The sequence below is a fragment of the Alligator sinensis genome, unplaced genomic scaffold (genome assembly GCF_000455745.1).
Source record: "Alligator sinensis unplaced genomic scaffold, ASM45574v1 scaffold907_1, whole genome shotgun sequence".
In the NCBI taxonomy this organism is placed as follows: Eukaryota; Metazoa; Chordata; order Crocodylia; family Alligatoridae; genus Alligator; species Alligator sinensis.
Window position 1 is genome coordinate 1,454,699 of NW_005841925.1, and position 10,495 is coordinate 1,465,193.

Consider the following 10,495-nt stretch of genomic DNA (forward strand, 5'->3'; position numbering starts at 1 on the left):
GCTGCCTGAATGCAGTCCATTTTCATTTCAAAGAAAAGACCTCTCACCACACATGAGCTCATCAGAACCATCAATGCAATCTGGAAAGGAGTCACACTGCTGTTTTCTGAGGATGCACTGACCGCTGGCACATCGAAACTGATTTGGAAGACAGATTGCTGGAAGAGAAAAAGCAGGGGTTAAATCACCACATGTAATCCTCAGTCCAAATCTAATTATAACGTGGAGCATTTAGATATTTTCAGAAATCCAAAGTTTTAATAATGGTCAGCAAGGCACATATAGTTTCAACAGTGTGTAATTCTGGCGTGCACACATAGCAGAAGCAGAGAAGTGGTTAAAAATCAAAGGAGGAAGGACAGCCCACCAAAATTAATTGCAGATCTGTTATTCCAGGTCTACAGTAAAATTAGTTTTATACCTTTTTTTCTTACATTCACATTTTTAATATGAACTGCATTTCCCGCCTCCCACTAAACCCTAATAATTAGCATAATGAAAGCAAACATGGAAATTTCTGCTGTGAAGCATGGGATTCAGAAACAGAGAGAGAAGGGGAGAATCACAGGATACTTTCAGTTGCATACAATTCATTTTAAACATATTTTTTGCAAAAAAGCTCTTAAATGCAGGGCAGATGTCTGTGTTAGAGCTAGGTGCTGTGGACACTGAATCTTACTATCGCAATCTGCCTCATCGGATTTATCTTGGCAGTCAATTTCTCCATTACATCGCAAGCGGGCATCGATGCACTGCCCTTTCTCACACTGAAACTGGGCTGCGGAGCAGATGGGACAGCTATCTTCATCACTCTGATCATCACATTCTGGAAAGCCATCACACCGCCATGCCATTGGGATACAGTCAATCTCACCAGTTGCACAGGTAAACTGATCTGGGGAACAAGTTGGAGGTTCTGGAGAAAAGAAAACATCACACATGCACTCACTTATCCGAGTCCAGAGAAGCGAATAAAAAGAAAAAAGGGGAGGGAGGGAATGGAGGTGCATTTTATTTTTCTTTTTACAGAAAAGTGTATGGAAAAGTGTATGTCTAGGCTGAAATTCTGTTGTGAAAATTACAAGATTCCAGCAAGGGGAAAATGTACCCTTTTGCTTGGCAAATGAATTCTTGCCATCCTGACACCAGTACAGTATGTCGACAGGGGAAAATAGGGCATAATCCAGGTCTCTGAACACTGGACTGATGGCAGGAACTCTGAATGATTACTGTGGCTTTAGCAACTATCTCAACAAAGAGATTATTCTATGAATTAAATTTAAACAATTACTGCAAGTATCAGTATCTACCTGCAAAGCATGAATTGCTAGTTTCACATAACTCTAATCCCTAAACTGTACTATTTTAGAACATTTCTGATCATGGTTTAAAATAATCTTTATAATAAAGCTGGCAGTCAGGGTTCATGAGTAACTACTTAACCTGAACCCTGCAAAACCCCTGCTTACACAGAGTGACTTGTGCTTTCCTCCTCTAGTGGCCAGTCTACATCTAGAAGACTGACTCATCTACAAGCTTTTAACTACGGGCCATCAAGAGATGTAGGCAAGCCCACCACTGTTGCTCCAGAGGCACTGTATTAAGAAGCTGCTGCCACCTCATAAAGGGTTGCAAATATCAAGTTACAGTGGCACAGCAAAAGCCACTTCCTGCCCAGTGATGGTGCCCGGTTAAGAGTATTAACGAAAGAAAACACCCCTAGGATCTTAACCAGTGAAGTTACATACTACCCACGACCATGAAGAGTCTGTCTCTTCAGTCATGGTAATCACCTGCTGTGGCAAAGCAACTAGAAAACATTCCAGATGAGAAGAAAGGGAAAGATTCCCATCAACTTGAAACAGGCCCAGAGCGATTAAGGATGTTAGTGATCACTATCCCTTTGCTACTCTACTGATATTCCCAGTTATTGTTTTAATAACTGAGTAAAACAAGTGGTTTAAAGAGCTGCAGTATATAATTACACTTCACATCTATTATGGAGAATATATAAAGCATAAGTAGTAATAGCATACTGAAAATTGATGACTATGAGGATTTTAACAAAGCTTCATTTTTTGAGGATGAAGAGGTAACAAACAAAAACAAAACAATAGTCATAGGTTAATATAGGAACCCCTTTGAGTAATGATCTTGTTAACTGACCTGTTGTGTAACAAACACTGTATAATATGGAATTCTCTGCTAGTGGCCAGCATCAGCAAACCTTCCCTTTTGGTGACAAATGGACCAATAATAAATAGGTGGCCATTCTCTCATGATGTTGGTACAGCTTTTTAAAGGTCCAGCTCTCTGTGCCATGTGATTACACAAAAACCTGTACTTTCATTAAAAAGAAAGTTGCTACCCTTCTTCATAAAGAAGAAAAGCTTGAAAATGAGATTCAAGTGTAACCTGAAATCTCAAAGAAACCAAAAGGCAAAGAAATGGGAAATGTACTCACTGCTAAAAAACTCATGATTTTTGAACTAATTGGGATTTTGATTGCTCTGGGTTGGAATACCAACTACTTCAAAGGTAAACAATGAAATGGCAGCGGCAGATAAATTAAGAGGCCATATACATAAGTAATCTGGAGACAGCAAGCATTAAACTCTTGACTCGGGTTTCCTCTGTAGACAAAATATTTACAGGCAATGAAAACTACAAGGAGAATCACTTTGTGAGCTGCATTTAACATTATGCCACATTACGCTGAACAGATACCTTTTCACCTAAAATTTATCAGTGCCTGTGGGACTATGTGGGCAGACCTTTTGCAACCCAGTGTTATCCACTACCATTAAACAATGGCTCTGGGCTACTACTGCTGCAGACAGGATATGTTAAAAAATCTTATCAGGCTTAGCATATGATTAGGTTAAAAATGAATGAAGACAAAAAGGGAGGCCTTGAATTTTCAGATTTATAGCAGCAGATAATGAAGCAGTGGGAGGTAAGAATATTTCACTGGCAATGTCTTCCAATAGCAATGTACTGAGAAATATGAGGAGATTGATTTATTTTTCTCCTGAAGAAGTAACCACCACTACCCTGAAACCACAGAGCATGTTGTGGTCATGGGAAAGAAAACAGTTTATAACAGAAATGACCGTCCCAAGAGAGGTCAAAGTTCAGCCAGCACATGAAATCTTGGAGAAATGCATATATTTAAAAAAAAAAAATCTTGAGAGCAGCAAAGAAGCCAAAATGTTGAAGATGCAATACTTCTCCAAAGAAACGAAGGTCTTATTTTATTCTCTTATTAAGTATGATGCTAAAAGCACTGACAATTTCTGAAATTATGAAAGATTTGGTAAAGGGTACCTGCTCATCTGGGTGTTGCTGAAATGGTCTCGATTTTCAAGAGCATGTCCAAATCACATTCCCAAACCAGCTCTGTTTGAGAGCACGCAAAATGCTGCATTGTGATCTTATTATCTGTGTTAGGACTTTTTCAATGCTAGGCCATGATATGTGATGCAACATTGTCACTTGGTGTCAGACACCACTTTCAGAGGACAATCCTCAAAAGTACTATATCAGACAAACTTAAACAAGTGTCAATGCCAGAACTAAAGGTTCTACGACCAGGCAGAAGCATTTTGGTTGAGAGATGGGAAGCAGAACATGGCCCGTGGAGAGACTGAAGGCCAAATTTTGGTCAGAGATAAACACACAATGCATATACAAGCGCTCAACTTGGGCCTACTCTGCAGAAAGGTACAGGTACTTTTTTTTTCCAGAGGCTATGTGCATTCAATAAAAGTCAGATGTCATGAGGGTAGTTTTATCCTAGAGCTTGGGATCCCAGCTTGGGTGTCAAACTCACTTGTGCTCCTCAGACGTAGTAGTAGGATGAGCAAAGGAGCAGGGGTTAGCACAGCCATTGCTCTCTCTCCTGCCACCAACATGCATGCCTATTGTGGCTCCATAATGGAAATTTGGTGGCAGGCCCTGTCCCTGCTCACTCTGCCCCTGAATTTTCCACCCCTCTAAGAACCCTGTAGGCTCCCTGGTCCATGTTTGACATCCCTGTCTTAGAGATCCCTTCAACTAGGGAGAGGGAAGGATAAAATATGCTTCTGAATGGTAAAATCATAAAAAGAAACCCAGCAAACAGGAAGCCAACTTTATAATTTGGCAGGCAGGCAACTAGGTGAGCTCTTGTGTTTTCCTTGTTCCCTCTCTTTTTCTTGAATTCCTGATAATAGCGGGGGGAAAAAATCAAAGCAGCTCTCAGTTCTCATACTCCACTCTCACACAAGTGTGTTATCTGTTGACCCAGAGGGAAGCTCACAGAGAACTTCCCCCAAAAGACCTACCTTTAGAACCAAAACAGTATTAACAAAATATCCAGGTAAAAGTTACAAATAGCTACACAGTTTGATTGAAAATAATCACAAACACCCAATATTGGCTCTCCCGTTCATTAAACTCCCACTGACTTCATTCACTTTCATGAACGCGGAGTTAGCTTTTGAAAACCTCATCTTTTTAAACCAAAGACAGTTAATGACTCAGTTTTTCCTTAACTTAATAACACTGAGATCTATGACACCTTTGAGCCTAGGTCTATCATTGTGGAGCCTGGACCTAAAAGTTCCACAAATCTCTTTATGTAACTCACTGCCTTGTATAACCCCCATGCCCCATCTAATACAGTCCACTTACCTCCACATGTTAAGAGGTTCTGTAGAAGTACGAGGTGCACTGGGCACGAGCATCTTGGAGTTCCATCCCCTTTTGCAATGCAGATGTGTGAACACCCACCATTGTCACGGGAGCAGGGGTGTGCGGCTGTATAAACAACATACAGAAGGGAATATTGTATACTGTAAATACACTATGATGTTCAGTTAGTGCAAAGTCAGAAACTGCTTCTGTGAGGAACCACCACATTTCACTAGAAATGAATGCAGTAAATAAATGACTTCCGAGGTCAATGCCCAAGTTCATTTACAGTCTCACTAAGACTAGACTGCTCCTGAACAATGTGACACATGGATTTTTAAAGTATTGCTTAGAGGTATTTGGAAATTCAGGTGCAGAAAAACCTTAACATGCTTCTTTGAAAAGAGTATATTTAAGGAATGAGTAGACTTCACATCTGCTCTTCGAAGCTAACTAGATGTCAAAAAGAACTTATACTACTTAAAAACAAACAAACAAACAACTCATGAGGTGCCTAGTTCTTTTACTCTCAAAGAACTCCTTAATTACTTATAAAACTGCAGTATGCACACAGAAGCAGGCCACGATTTAAAAGAACAGGAGGTTAGTTTTCTGTGTCCAGAGGGGAGAGGACTGAAGGTACTGGGCTTAAATTGCTACAAATGAGATTTAGATTAGATATTAGGAAGAATTTTTTAGAGTGGTTAAGGCACTGGAACAGATTACCTGTGGAAGTTATGGAATCTTTATCATTGGTAGGTTTTAAAGAGAAGGTTAGATAAATATTAGTCTGGGATGCAGGGACCATCTTGATTTGAGCAGGGAGTCTGGACTAAATGACCTCTTCAGGTCTCTCCTAGCCCTATTTTTCTATGATTTTAGGACTATAATTAGGTGTTTCCATCAGTAGTCTGATTCTCAAAAGTGTTGAGCACCCAATGTCTCTCAGCTGAAGCAACCAAAATATACAGGACATAGGGTGCAGAAGAAACAGAGATATGGTGATGTGAAGTTATCTGCCCAGGGTCCTAGAGATGAGCAAAGAACCTGCCTCCTATTTCCTAATCCAAAGCCCTACCTGCTAGATAACACTGTCTCCTGTGTGCGCTGATATGCTTTGCTGGATTGGAACCCATCTCATTTCTGAAGACACAGAAGGAAACGTTCTGTGATACTAATGAACAGAGATGTTTACTTGGGAGGAGCCATGTAGAAACAGCTCCGTGCCAGACATGCTCTCCATCTGTGTTATCAGTCATTTAAGCTCAGAAATCTGCCTTCACCTTTAAAAATATGTCATTATTATATCTGGTCTCAAGATGCCTCTGCATTTAGCATGCATTGTTAAAAGAGTAGGAGAAAATTTATTTAGAAAAATTGTTTTGTTGTAAATGAGATTCACCTTTAAAAACATCAGCTTCAGATTTCAGCCCTGAAGGGTTTTTCCTTTCAAGTATGACTCAAAGTAGAGAGCAGGATCCACATAAACAAAATAAATCATGTTTTTCCCCATTCATGGTTTAGCTCAGTAGTGCCCAACCTTCTTGGGCTCCAAGCCAGATGAGTGATGCATGGTTAGTCTGTGGGCCAAATCTGGTGCTAGGGATTGGTCTGTGGGCCAATCCACAACAGGGTCAGCACAAAGGTGTGATCTGGCACATGGCCCCAGCCCTGGCCCCATGTGCCAGCTTGATCCAATGCATGGAGTGTGGAAATTTGGCAGCAGGGAAGCAATGACCTCCAAACCTTTGGACCCATGGGGAGCCCTGCAGACCATATCACACAGCTCTGCTCTGCTGGCTGGATCTGGCCATGGGATAGAGGTTGAGTACCACTAGGTTACCCCATTAAATCATTCCCTAATTGTTTGAATAGTGCTCAGAGTAAAAAAAGAAAAAAAAAAACTCCTTTGCAGTGCTATACTGATGGGGCCTTTGAAACATGCTGGGCCTAACATGGCTTCTCTTCCCATCCTTACAGTTCCCCACTACTACCAGCAGCAGCTAAGATGAACTCATACAAGTTACTGCCTAGTAGTTTAAATCCAAGCCTTTTCTAGTTTGTAAAGTTGCCGATTGAGAAATGCAAATATAAAGTGCAGCTGTTTTTCTTATGGCTGAGTCCTGTCATCCGCTGGGGATGACATCTTCCACCATGGCATATCAGCCCATACACTTACAGAGGTGATTGGCCAGTGTAACTGACTTCTGTATATCATATATCTAGTTTTTGGTCATAGATATCTAAGCAGCTTCTGGAGCAAATTATGCACTGTGCATGTGGGTACAGAACAGACTGCTCTCTTTTAGGAAACCAGCAGGCTAGCTGTATACTAACACCATTGTTCTGTACAAGGACAACTCATGACAGGAATGAGAAGAGGTTTACATGGTATTTTCTTCTGGGAGGGTCACAATTCTGCAAGGTGATAAGCACTCTAGTGTGCGCCAGCTAAACACTTGTTTGTAGTCACTGGGACTGCTCATATATTCAATGCCAGCGTGCTTAGTGCCCTACGGGATCAAGCCCTACCCCCAGTACAGTTTTTCAGGACAGGGATCTGTCTTCAGTTTTGAGAATAACTTGGGTATATTGGGTGTTAAATAAATAGTCAAGATTGTTCATTAAGAAAAACAATTTTTCTTGGCTTTCAGCAGTCTCTGTTTGTTTTTTTTTTAAAAAGAAGCAAAACCAAGAACTCCATGTGGTCTCTTTAGGGTGAATATCAGGGTTTACTGCAAGCTGGAGACTGAAGAATCAAAAAATGCACACGTTGGGATATATGCTGTGCACTTGATTTAGAAGTTTAAAGAGAAACCAGTATCAGCATAACTAGGCGCTGAAATAAACTTACAAAATTCTTCCATATCGAGCTCTTCCACAGCATGAATGCCTGTCAGGTGAGCAATTCGACCTTGGATCCGCGTCCTCCTGGATCCATTTGTTTTCTCAACTCTCTCAATCATCTGCTGCTGGCGATCAATCCAGTACAAGTGATTCCCCAAAACAGTCAGGCCCATTGGCTGCAGGATGTTGGAGTCCTCCAGGGTCACACGGTTCGCTCCTGCCACCATCAAAAGCAAATGTTGGGTTTTTGCAACAGCCAACTTGTTTACATCTCTTCCACTGCTCCCCCCCCTTACCCCCACCCTCCTGCCTCCATCCCTTTTTCCAAAACACACTTTATACCTGAATGGAGTCACCATCAGGAATGCATTTTGGAGTTTTAAATTCAAATTTCTGATCCAGTACAACTGGAAATGGTTGCTAGGGCCACAATAAAAAATATCTCCCTCAGGCATTCCCAGGTAAACTCAGCTCTCAGACCTACACGTGTATAATACTAAACGGCCATTGGAAACCATCTGTTGGCAGTAGAGGGCAGGATTGTCCCCTAAAAGATTAGGTCTTTAAGGAGATATTTCTTGAGAAAGGCTTTCATGCTCTTACACTTTCATACACTTATTGGGTGTTCTAATAAAGATCTGCATATGAGAACTTTAGTGATGCCGGTCATAAAAATTTAAAAGCTGACAACTCAGTATCACAAAGATGAGGGCCATATAAAATCCTTAAATAAATATGGTATATACACACATACAAACCTAAGTTATGAATACAACTGAAATTGCAAGGTCAGCTATGTAAACATTAGGTAATTTTGGCATTTTTGTGGCCTCAGTCACCTTAATTTGCCTGCTTTGAGTGCATGAATGATCACAGACTAATCACGTGCTGTTTCTTTCCCCTGCCTCACTTGCTCTAGAAAGTAGAAAGCATGTGGAGTCCTGCCCAGAAGACTGCAGGTGGAGAAAGCACAGGTGCTGCCTATTGGTATGGATTATTTTTCCTGTAAAAATTCCCTGTAGCACCAAACAGCTGCTCCGATTTCCTACTTCCCTTCCTACACATTGGTTGCCACAAGTGGCTTTCCCCATCTCACCCATCAGATGGCCAACATGCAAGGGGCAAAAGCCAGCTCTGTTCTGTTTTCTGCTACACGACTGAAAACTGAAGCACTGAAGTGTCTAGCTGGAGATGGCAGCCTCAGGAGCAAAGTGAGGGAGACACTGAAGAGAAGCGGGGGCGGGGGGTGAGTAGCTGGTTTATTCAGAACGCAGGTTTGCCATTGAAAAAAATAATGGGTGAAAAATGGTGAAGGCAGAAGAACAGAAGGTGGGGATGGGAGACAGTATGAGTGATGGTGGGGCCACAGAGTGTAGATTAGCTTGGAAGAACGGGAGGAGGGTAGAAGGGAGGGAGAAGTAAGGTCTATGAAAGGAAAGAGATGAGGAGGCAATGTAGAAGGGCAAGAGATGAAGCAACCCTGAGGAACAGAAAGGGGGGAAAAAAAGAAGAAAGGAAATGAATGTAAGGAATGTAGCAAAAAAGGAAGAAGAAATGAAATGAACATTGATGTAAGGAATGTAGCAAACAATATGGAAAGGGAAGAAAAAAGCATGAGATACAGCACTTTATGGGTAAGGAAAGTTTCCTATTTATCTTAAGACAATTCAACTCAAGTACAGTTGGTTTATGGGGGGGGGGGGGGGGGGGGGGGGAGCGGGAAACCAGGTACATCAACATATTGAACTTGGCTTATATAAATCTGTCTGCAAATTATTGCCCATGCTAAGATTGCTGACAAGATGTCAGCAGGTCCCTGTATGCTGCAGAGGCTATGCAATGCTGTTCTGGAGAGTCTGTCAAATACAGAAAGATTACAGGCAGATCTCACTTAGCTGGGGTACCACCTGGGCACTCTCTCAGATTTCGGGAATACTGGGCAAATTGCATCACCAGCGCAGTCTGAGGTCCCTGAGGCATTTCCTATTTGACATGGAGACTTTCCAATCGCATGTCACCACTTTCAAATAAGCCTCCACATTCAGTCACTGCTCAAAATAGCAGTGAACAGATTAACATATACCCTATTTCTCTTTGGACTGCTAATTCATCTCTCTCTATCCAAATTGTGCATTTTGGTATGTATCATCACAAAGAAGGGAGCTGAGAAGATGCTAAAAGCACACAACAGTTCTCTGCTTCCATTTGATAGAAGACAACAAAAAAAGGCAAAATCATGCTTTGGTTTTGACTGATAGCTTTTGGCCAAGTAGAAACATAAAATTTCTACAGGGTGAGTTGCTGCTTTCCCAGAAGAAACCATGAGCATACAGACATTCACAATTTTTCTCCCGGAGCAAAAAAAAGCCACTCCAGGAGAAAAATAACCTGGGAACAACCACGGTTAAATGGCTCCCAGGAGAGTTTCTCGTGGGTGAGCAAAGTTCTGTACATGTACGTTCTGAAAGAAATTGCAGCGCAGACTTTGGGCATCCCAGTCTGCTTTGCTCCCAGCCTTTCCACCATGGGTCCAGGGAGACAGTGTGCCACTCAGGCTGGTGCAGCCCTACAGGGAGCCCTCTTCACCCACATTGTGCTGCACGGGAATACAGTCTCTAAGGTAGTCTGGGTCAGCTAATCTGGGCAGTCCTGTGCACTGCTGTCATCTGTGGCCAGGCAGACTGCAGCACCTCCAGTGCACCCTGAGATGTGTATGTAGGGGTCTGCTGGCTGTGCAATGGCTCAGCATTCAAGCATCTGTCCAATTAAGTTTCTCCATCAGGAAAACAAACCCTAAATAATTCTCTCGAATTATTTGAACAAATGTACACAACCCAAGGTTACGAAACATTAGGAAATTTACAGACAGTCAGTAAAAAAAAATTCAAGCTAAGAATGGCTGTCAGTAAAGTCTGTTAAAAAACTTTAATCATCAGTAAAATCATGGGATGGGAAGGGTGGGCCCGGGGGGGGG

At 41.8% G+C, this 10,495-nt stretch overlaps 1 protein-coding gene across 5 annotated transcripts in view; it reads right to left on the minus strand.

The window, feature by feature from the left end:
- The window catches only part of LRP5 (LDL receptor related protein 5), a 250,039-nt gene that overhangs the window by 16,918 nt on the left and 222,626 nt on the right, over positions 1-10,495 (minus strand). For all 5 annotated transcript variants that reach the window (XR_003092970.1, XM_025198577.1, XM_014517749.2 and 2 more), the window contains exons 16-19: positions 7,529-7,738; positions 4,675-4,800; positions 680-916; positions 48-158 (exon numbers count right to left, since the gene is read on the minus strand). Coding sequence is in view for 4 of the 5 variants with exons in the window: in XM_025198577.1 (XP_025054362.1) it covers positions 48-158; positions 680-916; positions 4,675-4,800; positions 7,529-7,738 (684 nt within the window). In the remaining variant the exon portion in view is untranslated. The remainder of the gene's footprint in view (positions 1-47; positions 159-679; positions 917-4,674; positions 4,801-7,528; positions 7,739-10,495) is intronic.